The 15552-nt window shown below is 48.1% G+C and overlaps 1 protein-coding gene and 1 pseudogene across 1 annotated transcript; one reads left to right on the forward strand and one right to left on the reverse strand.

Annotated features, from left to right (window-relative positions):
- Positions 1–88: 88 nt before the first annotated feature.
- On the forward strand, positions 89–5108 carry TUBG1 (tubulin gamma 1). The gene is made up of 11 exons (XM_007087671.3): positions 89–373; positions 670–782; positions 1001–1168; positions 2148–2216; positions 2494–2573; positions 3019–3145; positions 3381–3467; positions 3574–3723; positions 4111–4263; positions 4355–4516; positions 4706–5108. The coding sequence occupies exons 1-11, from the start codon at positions 325–327 to the stop codon at positions 4901–4903; spliced, it is 1356 nt and encodes a 451-aa protein (XP_007087733.1). The 5' UTR covers positions 89–324; the 3' UTR covers positions 4904–5108.
- Positions 5109–8268: 3160 nt separating this feature from the next.
- LOC102949324 lies at positions 8269–14978 on the reverse strand (annotated as a pseudogene).
- Positions 14979–15552: the final 574 nt, after the last annotated feature.

The following is a 15552-nucleotide window of genomic DNA, read 5'->3' on the forward strand; positions in this document are numbered from 1 at the left end:
GATTCCGCGGGGGAGGCCTCGTCCCTCCATAGTGCGCCTGCGCACAAGCCCTACCTCACGTCCTCCCAGAGAAGAGAACGCTGCGTCAAAGTACGTCCCCGCGCCGCGCTGCGGCGCAGAGCCCGACCAGGAACTGCACACGCGCAGTCTGCTTCACTGAAGCCACATGAATGAGGCCCTGCCATCGCCAGAACTCAGTTCTCATTGGAGCGGAGAAAGTTCGAGGGCGGAGAGGGTTGTTTGGCGCCTGCGTCGTGCAGCTAGCGGCTGGCGAGCCGCGGCTTGGCTGGCGGGAGCGGCTGCAACACCGGTGCTGGAGCGACGATGCCGAGGGAAATCATCACCCTACAGTTGGGCCAGTGCGGCAATCAGAGTGAGCGAACCTCCGGCCCCTCCACTAGTCAGGTTCCTTAGATTCTATGGGATCTCACTGCGGGATCCTGGACTCCATCCGCCCTTCCCACAATCGTAGTTTTCCAAAGGCGGGACATGCCTGACCCAGTGTCCAGTTGCCCAACCCTGAGGGGCCCTCCCCTCCCAGTCGCTGGCGTACAGCCCTTTCCTCTGACATGGGAGACTCGCGAGCGCTCAGTCCCCCAGTTTCTGGTTGGAATCTGCCCAGACCCAGATGTCCTCTTTCTCGCCCGTCCGCCCCTCCCCCCCTACCAGTTGGGTTCGAGTTCTGGAAACAACTGTGCGCTGAGCATGGTATCAGCCCCGAGGGCATCGTGGAGGAGTTCGCCACCGAGGGCACTGACCGCAAGGACGTCTTTTTCTACCAGGTGCTCCCAGCGACTTTGCCAGCCCCCCACCCCCACGCGCCCCCACAGTGGCCCCGGGGGGCCTGAGGGAAGGGCAGTGGCTTGGTACCAGGAAACCCTCTGGGCAAAGGAGTCAGGGCGGCTGGCTTGAGGAGGGAGGACAGGCAGGAGCCAGAGTTGGGAGGATGGAGGACTGGGCCTTAGCTGACTGGACCACCCTGCTGGTCTCCCCTTGACAGGCAGACGATGAGCACTACATCCCCAGGGCCGTGCTGCTGGACCTGGAGCCCCGGGTGATCCACTCCATCCTCAACTCCCCCTATGCCAAGCTCTACAACCCAGAGAACATCTACCTGTCAGAGCATGGAGGAGGGGCTGGCAACAACTGGGCCAGTGGATTCTCGCAGGTCATTTGCTATTCCCTGGCAGAACCCACAACTCCCTTCCTGTGTGAGGGCAGGCAGTATGACTTGCCAGAGAGAGAAGAAACCAGATCAAGGATGTAGGAGTAGTAGAGCGAGAGAGAGATGGCTGAGGGGAGTTCTTTTTTCTAAGTCAATATGGTTAAGACTGCACTTGGCTAGTGCTGTGTGCCAGGTCATACTAAGTGCTTTACATGTAACTTACTTAACCCTCCCAACAACCCTAAAGGTAGGTATTATAGGTTCACAGTCTCTTATCTCCTTTTTCAGATTCTAAAAAACTCTGAAACCAAAATATGACTTATAACTTGTTTAGTAGCAAAACCAAATCTCAGGGCACCTGGCTGGCTCAGTCAGTAGAGCATGTGACTCTTGATCTTGGGGTTGTGAGTTCAAGCCCTACTTTGGGTGTAGAGATTACTTAAAAATAAAATCTTAAAAAAAAAAATCTCAGTGAAGACAGGCTATTTTATAGTTTTTATCTAACTTGTCATTACTTATACATTTCATTGCAGAAATATTAATACATTTGATTAGCACACACCAGATACCCACTGGCATTTTACTTAACATACATCATACGTACCATATTACCTTTCTAGAATTGGAAATATTTGAATTCTGAAACATAGCTGGCCCCAAGAATTTTGAATAAGGGACTGAGGAGTTGTATCACCTTCATTATTCAGATGAGGAAACTGAGTAACCTGCCTAAAGTAACCTTCCCAGAGTCACTTGGTTAAATAAAACTAGACCTAATACATGAATCCAAGCAGTGTGGATGTTGAGTATCTGCTCATACCCACTGCGCTATATTGCCTCTCAGTGCAAATAACAAGCAGAGCCACTGTGCTCCAAAAAAGGACTTTTATGTTCTATAAGGAGAATTTAAGGTGGCTATTCTGAGGTCAGAGTCCTTGTCCCATGGTCCTGTCCCACTCTGATACTCCCCATGTCTGTACAGGGAGAGAAGATCCACGAGGACATTTTTGATATCATAGACCGGGAGGCAGATGGCAGTGACAGTCTAGAGGTGAGTGTCTTAGGAATGCTGGTGGGAGCTGTCAGAGGGAAGGCTTCACAACACCCTTTAGAAGCCACCTGTTAAGTACAAGACCTACCCGTGTACCCTTTGCACTGGACAGAAGTCAACTGGGCTTTGCTGGACACAAGGCAGAGTCTCCTGAGCTGTATGTGTGGGGTAAGGGAAGTGGAGGAGAGGGCTTGGGAAAATAGGAGTCCAAGAAATTGTAGGATGGGTCCAGTCTGAAATCCAGTACCTAGACACTGACTGCACCTTCCCCCTGTAGGGCTTCGTGCTGTGTCACTCCATTGCTGGGGGGACAGGCTCTGGCCTGGGCTCCTACCTCTTAGAACGACTGAATGACAGGTAAGTTTGTGTTTTAAGGGGCAGGAAGGACTTGGTTTCCCAAGTAACTGGGAGGCCCTCCAGATACACCTTCCTATTTGCTGGAGCAATGAAAAGGCCCTTCTGTTAACTCCTGTAGTGAGAAAGAGAAGATAAAATAACCAAGAACCTGATCACACTCTGAGTGGTTGGATCCAGAGCCTAGAATCTAAGCCCTAATGAAGAGATGAAGAAGGTTCAGGGGGTATGGCTGGTTTAGTTAGAACCCTAGGTCCTAAGATTGTCTCTGCCGTTCCTTCCCCCTTTGGGGTTGCAGACTTCCAAAAGTCAAGTCTTCTTTCTCTGCTGATCCTGTGTCCCACCCCAATTTCGCCATTTAGATTTCACTGCTTTCTGACTATTGTGAGCCCCATGTTTACCAAGCCTCCAGTCTCTTGCCCTGACCCTCTCCTCTCAACCCCACCAGGTACCCCAAGAAGCTGGTGCAGACCTACTCAGTGTTTCCCAACCAGGACGAGATGAGCGATGTGGTGGTCCAGCCCTACAACTCCCTGCTCACGCTCAAGAGGCTGACCCAGAATGCAGACTGTGTGGTGCGTCCTGGATTCTGCCATTCTCCAGTGCCAACCCCTTTGTCTATTTCATCATTTTCCTACATTTAAAAAGTCTATTTTGAGCCCTTCTGTGCCTCAGTCTTGTGCCACTGCCTTTTGGATGGGTCTTTCTGGCCATGAAGCACCAAGGAAATTAAGCTTCAGAGCCCAGATTCAGGCAGAGCTCCTGTCCTTTCTGTCCCCATAAATCTGTCACCCTCTTCTGTCCCCCCAGGTGGTACTGGACAACACAGCCCTGAACCGGATCGCCACAGACCGCCTGCACATCCAGAACCCATCCTTCTCCCAGATCAACCAGCTGGTGAGCCCCTGCTCCTGGACTGGAAACCCTCCTTACTGGAGTGCCATCTGGGGAAGGGAGGCCCCGCCCCAGGCCAAGGCCCATGACCCGGCACCCCCGTCCCCAGGTGTCCACCATCATGTCAGCCAGCACCACCACCCTGCGCTACCCTGGCTACATGAACAACGACCTCATCGGCCTCATCGCCTCGCTCATCCCCACTCCTCGACTCCACTTCCTCATGACCGGCTACACCCCGCTCACCACGGACCAGTCGGTAGGAGCAGCCCCAGCAGGCCCTGCCCTAGCCTTTCTGTCCCCCTGCTGCGCCCTCCAGGAGCCGCTCTTTGTAGCCCCAGAGGCTCTGTGCTCAGGGACAGGCACAGACTGTCCAGCTCCGTGCTGACTTGTTGTCCTCTTCCCTACACCCCTGGCTCCCTGTAGGGCCCGGGCTACGTGGGGTCTGCTGATGCTCCCGCACAGGGGCATGACCTTGCTGAGCTGAGGAGGGCTAAGATTCCTGGTCCTGCAGCCAAGGCTCAGTGTACACCTGAATCTCAAGATGCCTCCCAGAGAGACCATCCTAGCCTGAGTCTGATGGGGGTCAGCCATTGGACCGTGCCCTGAGTGCTGGCCTGGTCCCCGTGGCCCGCTCTCCCCTCAGGTGGCCAGCGTGAGGAAGACCACAGTCCTGGATGTCATGAGGCGGCTGCTGCAGCCCAAGAACGTGATGGTGTCCACGGGCCGGGATCGCCAGACCAACCATTGCTACATCGCCATCCTCAACATCATCCAGGGGGAGGTGGACCCCACCCAGGTAGGTGAGGCCCCTTCGTGCCACCCCCGGAACCCACAGGGGTAGAGGAGAGGCTACCACCACCACTGTTGTGTCCACCCCTCCCCGCTAGGTCCACAAGAGTCTGCAGAGGATCCGGGAGCGGAAGTTGGCCAACTTCATCCCCTGGGGCCCTGCCAGCATCCAGGTGGCCCTGTCAAGGAAGTCTCCCTACCTGCCTTCGGCCCACCGGGTCAGTGGGCTCATGATGGCCAACCACACCAGCATCTCCTCGGTGAGGCTTAACGGTTTGCACCTGTCTTCCCATACGCACTTTCCTGGTTGGGCCTCACCTCTCCACATCCCTGCTGCCCCTGCTTCCAGGTCTCTTAATGTGCAGATTGCCCAGCACTGGTTCCCTGGCTCTGTGGGCCATATTGTTACTCTATGTTCTTTGTGACCCCTGCTTTCTGCACACACCAAGCTCTTCGAGCGGACCTGTCGCCAGTATGACAAGCTGCGGAAGCGGGAGGCCTTCCTGGAGCAGTTCCGCAAGGAGGACATCTTCAAGGAGAACTTTGATGAGCTGGACACGTCCAGGGAGGTTGTGCAGCAGCTCATCGACGAGTATCATGCGGCCACGCGGCCAGACTACATCTCCTGGGGCGCCCAGGAGCAGTGAGTCCCCCAGGACCAGGACCTTGTCTGCCTTACTGGTTGGCCCAGGCCCCGCCTGACTGACCACCCCCTCAGAGCACAGATCAGGGACCTCACACATCTCTTCCTCATAAATACATATGCACGTACTCTGTATTGGCCTGGGGACACGTTTCTGTCTCCTCTGATGAGACTATGTTTAATAAAGCACTGGACATAAGTGAAGTTAACTGGTTTTCTGAAGGCCTGTAGATGTGGGGAAGGGGGTAGTGCCTGTTCTTCCCCCTATTTCCAGCCTCTTCAACTCTGAGCAAATGTCTCCCCTAGCTTTTCCTTCCCCCCCCCTCATTTTGGAGAACATAGGTGGTGTCTACCCATGTGAGACATGCCTTTCCAGGGTAAAAAGGCCAACAGATATTACCTTACTCTTACTGACATTCCGGGTCCCAGGTCCCTCCCACCCTTCCCTGTATCAGGTGACCAATCTGCCAGTTTCATGTTCCCACATCAGAGTGTCCTGCTAATCATCATAGCAAGCAGGCCTGCAGTCACCACCCCCACCGCCAGGCCTGGGCAAGCAGTAGAGTTGATCCAAGTGCCTTTAATCTTGTAAGCAGGGTATGCCAGAGAGCCAGTCCAAGAAAGCCACTGGGCAGGCAGCTGGAGTCTAGGACAATCAACTCCTGAGACCAAACCCAAAGCCTAGACTATAAGCAGGGCCCGAAGTGGGCCCATAACTAAGGCTCCATAATTCTGTTTACAGGTGGTCTACTGAGCCCTCCCACTTCTTGTGGAAAACTGCAGGGAAGTAGTAAATATATAGTGACCTAAATGTTCAGAATCAAAAGGGCAAAGCAGGTTGTCCCTAGATCATGGTGGATTGTCAGGGCCCTTCTTAGGCCTTTATGCACCCCAAAGGTGAGGTTTGGGGAATAATAGCAAACATGCACGTGGACACTCTGCTAGGTACTCCACATTATTTTGTTCAATCCTCATGACAACTCTATGAAGTGACAGATGTTATTAGTATTGTTTTATAAACAAGGAAACTAAGACTAACCATGGTTAATGTACCAAGTCACCCACCTGGTAAATGACAGAGTTGGGAGTCCAATCCTGGTTTGACTGGCATCAGTATCCCCGACCATTGCACGTCCTGCCTTTTATGGTATCTTTTGGGTTAGTGTAGAATCCCATCTCTGAGGTCTTTTGGAGCCATTGGATGAGTGCATGGTTGTCAGAGGATGTGAGGACTTTGAACACCTGTGCAGACAGGGCAGGTGCAGTCTCTATGGGTTGGAGGGACTGTCAGCCTCAAGTTGCTTCAGGTATACCTGTTAAGTGTCCCCATCACCCAAGTCAGGGTAGCTGGGGACCTGTGCCTGCCTTCTCATTACTGTCACCACCAGCATGCTTGGCCAAAGCCAGAGGGCCAGCCCAGTGGATCAGAAGGATTAGGGGCTGGCAGAGCTCAGCATACAGGTGAAGGACCAGCCCAAGAAGGTGACTGTGAGCCCCTACAGAGGCTGAAGATTACCCAGAATCGGTATTCTTAATTTGGGCAAATTAAGATCTTTTTCTTCTTGTTCATTGTTGGCCTGAGGACACACTTTTCCTTCCATGAACCTATTTATCTTTAATAAAGCTTTGACGTATGAACAGTGAGCAACACTTAGGCCTAACCCTTATGAACAAAAGTGACGGATGGGCAGGGAATGGGCAGTCAGAGGCTAGGCTCTGGGCTGCCTGATGGGTGGCAGGGAGACCATAAGCCTGTCACCACCACAAAGCATGAGCTTGTCACTTGCAGTTGCCAGGCCTCTCCTGAGTCAGCCTGGTCAGTGTCAACCAGCTGCCTGTCGTCTGAGCAGAGAGAGGGTGACTTCAGGGAAAATCGGCGTGCACCTGGTGCCTTCTCGGCTCCACCTCTGGCCCCTGCACCACTGGGCACCCTGCCTTACTCCTTTCTCCCTTTACAACCCCTGCCCCAGATGAGAAATCTTTCATCACCTGGGGTATCTGTATGAGTGACTCATGCTGAGTAGGGGTCATGCGTGTTGGCAAAGGTAAAAGGCTGCTATATGTGAATCGTTGGCTAGACCCCTCCAGGCCACAAGCCCAGGGCCTGCCTTCCTTTGCCAGACCCAGTTAAAGGGCGTGAGCCCCAGGGGGAGGAAGCACCAGCTAGCCCAGAGTAGAAGTTTTCTATCACCAACCCAGAGGGGTAAATACCCTGTGCAGGGGGTCCTCCCTGGAAAGAAGAGCTGGATCTGCAAAGTTGCCTCCTGACGGCTGAGTGCCAGGCACTAGGAGCACAGACACACCTCAATGCCAGCTTCAAAGCCAGGCCCCTCCCCCAAGGCTATTTCCAGATCACCCATCACCCCACACCAACGCAGCCCCTCCCGGTTCTTGGCCAGTGGCAAACCCCAAAGTATGTCAACTAGAGGGCAGCGAAGAGGCCAGGTGGAAAGGGAGGAAAGCCTCTGGGAATCAGGGCAGCAGGTGGTGCTGGTGGTGAAAAATCCCTGTGGTCTGAGAGACTGCAAACCACAGAAGTAACTGTCCTGATGAGACACAAGCTGCAGTAAAGCTGGAGAGAGAATGAAGGCTCATGCACAGAACAGGAACCTCTTTTTAACAAAACAAAATTAGAGAAAATCAGCCATTTCACGGTAATATTCCCAGAATTCCCATGTGATGTGACTCAGGGACAGATATATCTAATATCAGGAAGCACTTTATAATAAAAGTAGAGTGGTGTAAACGAATCTGGAACTTAGGACTGTCACTTTGGAAAAGCGTACCGGGATAAGGTGAAGAGGTTATGAGCACAAGAGTGGGTTGGGAGCTCACAGTAAGCACAGATGCCCCACAGGGTGGGTGAGTCAGTCCAGTAAGTCTCATCTGTGGTCGCCACTGGTCACACGCATGCTCCATCCCCCTAGAAAGGGGCTGTCTGCGGTGGAGACTCAACTAAAATCCAACATCAGTACACCTTCCAGTAACGCTCACCTCCACCACTTGCTCACTTTCTATTCCCTCTTGGGTACCTTAAGCAGGTAAGGGGCTGCCCTAGGAAAGTAACAGGAACATTTTACATTGATGTTCTGATTTACTAATCCATCATTTGTAAGTTTTAGTGAAATTCCCTAGGATCTGATCACTGCAACGTGAATTGGTAAAATTGAGTTTCTTGCAAAGCTATAGGCTCTGTCACTCAGGGTCTAACACCCCCATGAGACCCAGCTGGAAATACTCTCCTCAGATCTCCAGCATTGCTGTAGTAGTGACCGTGGCCATCGACTCTAGAAGCAGGCAATTCATCTCTCTATCCCTCAAATCCATTATGAATTTTTTTTTTGAGGAACAAGAACCAAGTTTTTTATTTGTTCATTTCTTGCATTTGAAGTATTCCCTGATAACATCCTTGGCCTGAGACTCTTTGCCATAGTCCTTAACCACCGCACAGCTGCAACCAACCGCTTTAGGGGTTTTTCTCTCTCTGTCAACTTTACAGAAGCCTACCCATTCCCCTAGTTTCTTGTTGTCACCAACCTTAATTAGGTTGATTTAGTGTTCAGCACAGAGCGCCTCCACCAGCCTCCTACATATAGGCTCATCACAGTTGGATGCAACAAAGACGGGCTTGGTGCTTGTCTAAGGCTTTGGCAGCTTCGTGAATTCCATGTGCTAGGCCATCAATTCCACGTGCTAGGCCATCGTGGATGAGGGCGGTCTTTGGCACCTCTTGTAAACCAGTATGAATGGCTGTCACACCTCCAGCAGCAATTCTTCCTCTGCCACAGGGGTGGGGGAGCCAGGGGGTTACAGGTGGAGACGAACCTTGACTGCACCCGAGCCTCCGCCTACGCGAGACTCAGTGGTGCAGGGAAAGAAGTGTTATGAATTAATAGGGTGACCAACTCATCCCGGTTTTAGCACTGAAAGTTCTGAGTCTCAAGACCCCCCTCAAATTTGGTTTTAACTAAAACTCCCACGTTCCCTCAGTCCTAAGAAAACTGGGATGGTGGGTCACCCTAAATTAAAGAATTCCACCGAGAATGATCGGAAAATCTTGAAGCAGTATATATGAATGATCAGGGCTGAGTTAAGGTCCAGTAGACACTTGCTAATTAATTAAGCAAGCAATTATTAAAAATAGAGACCAAGTTGCTCATTAAGCTTCATAGTGAATGCCTAAGGGGATTTCCAATTTTATTGGGGGTAGGGAATATAGTCTATAATATAATTAACTTATATGAAATATATATCATATGTTAATAATATAATTTATGCATGTGATCATATATTGTATTATTCTGATTTTTTTTTAATTAAGTATGCTCCACGCCCAACATGGGGCTTGAACTCACCACCCTGAGATTATGAGTCTCATGTAGTCTCATGCTCTACCGACTGAGCCGGCCAGGTGCCCCTTCTATTCTGTTTTTTAAATTAAATGTCTGGGGGAACCTGAGTGACTAAGTTGGTTAAGCATTTCTTTTTTTTTTTTTAACATTTTATTTATTTGAGAGAGAGAGAGCGTGAGTAGAGGGGGGCAGAGAGAGAGAGAGAGAGAGAGAGAACCTCAAGCAGGCTCCACACCCAGCACAGAGTCCGTTGCTGGCCTTGATCCAACGACTCTGGGATCATGACCTGAGCCTAAATCAATAGTCACCTGCTCAATCAACTGAGCCACCTAGGTGCCCCAAGTGTCTTACTCTTGATTTTGGCTCAGGTCATGAGCTCATGGTTCATGGGATAGAGCCCAGCATCAGACTCTGTGATGACAGCGTGGAGCCTGCTTGGGACTCTCTCTCTCCCTCTCTTTCTGCCTCTCCCTTGCTCTCTCAAAATAAATAAATAATTAATTGATTAATTAAATGTCTCAAAATATAAGTTGTCCAATTTTAAGTGCTACATGTAAAATATAATACAAAATAATATTGAAATCATTATTGAGCGTTTAATATACACCAAGAACTGTTCTAGGCACATTATATATATGAGCTCATTTAATTTTGACAACTCTATAGATAGGTACTGTCTTATCCCGATTTTTACAAACAAGGAAACTGAAGCTCAGGGTCACACAGCTGGGAGGTGGTCCTTCCCTCCCTGGAAAGATAAAACTTCGGAAGAGATCCATTAACTGCCAGATATATGGTAGGCTGTCAGCCGCAGGAGGGAAGGGGCTCTTTTGTGACATTCTGGAAGCAGGACAGGGGGCCAGTGGAGGGAACTACAAAGGGGAAGGTTGCAGCTCCACAGAAGGAAAAACATCCACAGGATTGCTGCTGTCCTCAGGTAGAATGAGCAGTCACATGGACCATGAGTCCCCCTCCACTGAATGCAGTCAAGCAAATTCTACATGATGACTCTCGCCTGGAATGGACGGATCCTAGGAGATGGATGAAGTGACCTTTTTTTTCTTTAAATTTTTTTAATCTTTATTTTTGAGAGACAGAGCACGAGCAGGGGAGGAACACAGAGAGAGGGAGACACAGAATCTGAAGCAGGTTCCAGGCTCTGAGCTGTCAGCACAGAGCCCGACGCGGGGCTTGAACTCACAAACCGCGAGATCATGACCTGAGCTGAAGTCGGACTTAACCCACCGAGCCACCCAGATGCCCCTGAGGTGACCTTTAATATGCCTTCTGGTCTTAAGGATTTAGGAATTTCTTGGAAACCAATATCCTTTATAATAAAACATATTCATTCTTAAAACAAATTTATCAAGGTCTGCTGTGTGCCTGAACCTTTTCCAGGAACTGGGGGTTACCTAGGTGTATAAGTTAAGATTGTGAATCTCAAAAAATTCACAGCCTAAGACATCTATGCAGCAAAGTGGCAGCTAAGGTGGTAAGCACACATCAGTGGGATCACAACAGTGTGTGCTCAGTAAATATTTATTGAGTGTTTGCAAGAATGAAAGGCTATGCGAGGCCAGGGTGGGAGTCACACAGAGGAGCAATCATTTGACAGGGTCTTGAGTTCTGAGGGAAGCTTTCCAAGTGGAGACATAAGAGAAGGTAGGGGGACTAACATGTGCTGAGGCCCAGGCTAGCAGGGAAGCATGAGATGGACTTGACCTCTCTTCTGCAGCTCAACCATCCCCTTCCTGTCGACTGGGGAAGGGAAGCTCACACCAGGCAAATGAGGCCACCAGGACCCACCTGGGGCTCACGGAAGGCCAAAGACAGAGAAAAGGGGTTATGACCCAACCCAGGTATGAAGAAGGCTTCCCAGAGACAACCTAGCAAGGCCTTGTATGCAGGGAAGTAGTTAATGTGTTGACATTGAGAAGGAAAAGCATGATAGGCAAAGGGAAAAGAACCTGAGAGGGCAGGGAGGCCTAGAAACAGGACAGTGGGTTCTGGAAACTGCAAAGGCCCAGAAGGTGCATTTGGGGGAGCAACAGAGGACAAGGTCAGGTTGATATTCCAAGACCAGACAGGTCACGCAGGGCCTTTTATGCTATGTAGAGTTTGGACTTTATTCTCTGAACAAAGGGGAACCCTGAAGGCCAACTGGGAAGCTACAGCCACCAGCCCGCCCCTTCTGGACTTTTCACCCAAAATGACACTGCACTCTGCCCCCACCCCCTGCTTTCTATTCCCTCCTGTTCTCTAACTCTTTCTGCAAACCAGTATTTGGCAGAATTTGATATCAGAACTCTAGCTCATGTCCTGCTCCCTCCTGAAGGTGGGTTCTTGGACGCTGTTGCCCACACTGATGGCCTGCTCTTTATCATTCTGTTCTCAGGCACCATGGCCTCCCTGCCTTGTCCTGAGCTGCCCTAGACCGGCTCTGCTCAGCAGACTGCCTCTCTGTCTTCCCTGCCCCAAAGCCCTCACAGATCAGTCCGGACCGTGCATACTTGGGGCCTCCTCGCCAAGCTCAACTGCACCATTCCTCTTTCCATCTCCAGTCCACCACATGCATAATTTCACGGTATTTTGTTAGCGTTATAATTGTATCTTTCTCATGTAATTTCCCTTTCTGAGCCTCTCAAATACAACCCCCTGTGTTCTATAGAATAATCAGCATTCTGGCAATAATTATGTTCCAACAAATAATAGATTTAAAAATATGTACCCTCTTCTTAACAGTTAACTCTGAAATATATTAAGAGAGGTTTTTTTTTGTTTTTTTGTTTTTTTGGTTCATTTTTGAAAGCAATCAAGACCTGTGGATATGAGGGGCGCCTGGGTGGCTCAGTAGGTTGGGTGTCTGACTTCGGTTCAGGTCATGACCTCAGGTCATGAGTTTGAGCCCTGTGTCAGGCTCTGTGTTGACAGCTTGGAGCCTGGAGACTGCTTCGGATTCTGTGTCTTCCTCTCTCTCTGCCCCTCCCCCACTTGTGCTCTGTCTCTCAAAAATGAATAAACGTTAAAAACATTTTTTAAAAAGACATGTGGATATGAAACTTGGACCTTCTCTTTCTAAATGAAAAAAATATATGTTATATATATAATAAAATACATGTAAAAGGGAAATGGAGGGCATGACTCTAGCTACATGCTGATTTTCTTTTTTTAAATAAGGATAGATTGGCAGGAAAGTGCAAAGAAATATACAGCAGGTCTCCCCCATGTTAACTTGCATGACTGTAGTACAATATCAAAGTCAGGAAATTGACACTGGTACAATCCACAGAGCACATGCAGGCTTCACCAGCCATATAGAGTTCACTCATTTGTATTTTATTACGTCTACCTTCCGTAACCACCGCTGTAATCAAGATACTTATTTGTACCAACAGTTCAAGACCCTCAACAGTCTCATGCCACACTTTAATATCCACACTCCCCTCCCCTCCCACAGCTTGATTTAAATATGAAAAAGTATTAAATGGAACACAGAAAAAATGCTACAAGAAAATACACTGAAATGATTACCAGTAGATATTTGGATTGTGAGATAAAGCTTGATATATTTTTTATTTTATTTAAAATTTTGTTCAGCTGTTTCTGTTTTTCTTCGGGGAGAATGTATTATTATTAATTTTTCAAAGATTTTTTTTTGTTTAATCTTTATATCCAACGTGGGACTTGAACTCACAACCCTGAGATCAGGAGTCACACAGTCCACCAACTGAACCCACCAGGTGCCCTAAGAATGCATTACTTTTGTGAGAAACTTTCTTGAGAAGAATTTATAACATATATCCTAATGTTTACTTATAATAGTGTGATCCAACAAGTTTCAAATTGGAAAAAGATCTGGTGGATTTTAACTTGTCATATTAACTTAAAGTTTACTTTACCAGCAGATTGAAATACTCCCTTCTATTCCAGTGTACAATTTTCTCCATCTCCCATAGAGCAATTTAAGTAAAACACCCACCCATTGTTCGTAATTCTATCTTAGCCTGCCTTTAAAGCGAAACTTGAACAATGTAAAACGACATTATTTCCGTTAAGTATTACTGCCTAAAATTCACTGTGAAACACAGAGGCATAGAACACTGATTTACTGTTTCTCTACGTTCTGTGAGTTGATTGGGCAATTCTTTTACTGGTCTCCTCTGGCTCACTTGGTCTATTACAGATGGCTGGAACAGCTGGAAAGTCCAAGTTGGCCTCATTCATATGTCTGGCAATTCGTGGTGGGTAGAGAGGCTCAGCTCTCCTCCTCACAACCTCCCAACCTCCAGTGGAGAAGACCCACTTCCTTGGATAGCAGTCCAGGATGGTGTTCCAAGAGGGCCAGGCCCAGTGCATAAGCACTGCCCTGCTACACTTGTATCATACATATTGGCCAAGACAAGTCTTAAGACCCAGCCCAGAATCAGTTCTGGAGGGAGCTGTACCAGGGCATGAACACTGGGAGGCAGAATTCATTAGGGCCATTGGTGCAACAATCTACCACAGTTATAAAGGCTGGCCCCTTTATAAGAATTTAAGCATGGATGAAAAAAAAAAAAAAAAGATTGCTTTGGGTTCAAAGGTAAGGTTAAGTAAGCATCATAAGGCAATTTCAAATCTGCATATAACTCTGATTCATTCAAGATAACTGAAAAGGCCAATTTCCCTGTAGCTAACTTAAGAACTAGTGCCTCATAAGCGAATTGCATAGTCTTGTTACACAATCAATTAATTTGCTGTTACATCCAGTTACACATCATGGCCTAAACTTCATAAACCTATTTCTATACGTAGAAAATAAAAGAGATAAGAACTTTTGTTTTCCTAACATCCTCCAAACATAATCTTGTTCTTTATTTTAAAAATGATTTATTGTTTAAAAATAAGTATTTGTGAGAAGTCTAATTCCCAAAAGTTATACATTAAACCAGCTTTTGCCTCAGGACTAATTTCTCCCAATATAGGAAATATTAAAATGGGTACATTTAAAAAAAAATTTAATGAGTACAGGTCTTTTTTTAATATCTTTTTTAAAAATTAAAAAAATATATTTTTTAGAGAGAGAGAGACAGAGCACAAGTGGAGGAGGGGCAGAGAGAGAGGGAGACACAGAATCCAAAGTAGTCTCCAGGCTCTGAGCTGTCAGCACAGAACCTGATGTGGGGCTTGAACCCACAAACCGCAAGATCATGACCTGAACCAAAGCCGGACGCTTAACTGACTGAGCCACCCAGGTGCCCCTGAATACATTTCTTTGTTTCCTCAAAGCACTTAAGCAAATAAAACTTAAGATCCCACTGGGAATTTGGGGGATCAAATGTTTCAACCGATCTTGAGACTACAGTAGTTCCTCCGACATCTGCCATGATGCTTGTTTCATCACCTTGAAGATGCTCTCTCCGCGCCACACCTCTCGTTGGCTCTCTTCACTCCAGTCACTTCGGGCTTCCTCCAGGTCCTTCAACCACTCACACTCTGGCTTTCCAGCTTTCTCCACGTGTTTCCTCCTCTGGGATCTCTCCTCTTCACCCCACTTCCTTCATCTGGCTGGCTCCTTACTTAATCTCTAGGTCACTCAAGTGTCACTTCCAGTGAAGATTTCTGGCTTCTCCATAGATGTTCCACCAGCACCCTGTACTTTCTTTGCCATAAATGTCACCACACTTCATTATTTTATGTTTTTGCTTTTGTTTTTTTCTCCTTGAGGGCAAGGACTGACCTGTTCATGGCTGTATCTCTAGTGTCTGACACATGCTGGGAATTCAAAAACATCCCCCAAAGGAATGTAAATATCAAGCAGAAAGAAAACTACAAAGAGGGCGCTCTGGGTAGCCACATTCACATACTCAAGATTATGTACTTTACCTATAGGTGAGCCTGTCAAGTCTTGACTCATAGTCTACTTACTCTTATTTTATTTTTTTAATTTTACTTATTTACTTTTAAGAGAGAGAGAAGCAGAGAGAGAGGGGGAGAATCTCAAGCAGGCTCCATGCTGTCAGCCCAGAGCCTGATGTGGGGCTCGATCTCACAAACCCAAGATCATGACCTGAGCTGAAATCAATAGTTGGATGCTTAACTGACGGAGTCACCCAGGTATCCCTACTTACTCTTATTTTAAACAAAAATCTAACCTGTTTAGATGTATGAATTCCTAGACCAACACAAATTTGCAAGGAGAAAGGAGAGGGGTACTAGGGACCTTAAAATAAAAGCAGTTAGGACCAGGGCTATTGCCCTCATAAGGAAAAAAGAGACAGAAAAACGACAAAAAGCCATAAGGAAAGGATCATCTAGCTTA

Source organism: Panthera tigris, chromosome E1 (genome assembly GCF_018350195.1).
Source record: "Panthera tigris isolate Pti1 chromosome E1, P.tigris_Pti1_mat1.1, whole genome shotgun sequence".
Lineage (NCBI taxonomy): Eukaryota > Metazoa > Chordata > Mammalia > Carnivora > Felidae > Panthera > Panthera tigris.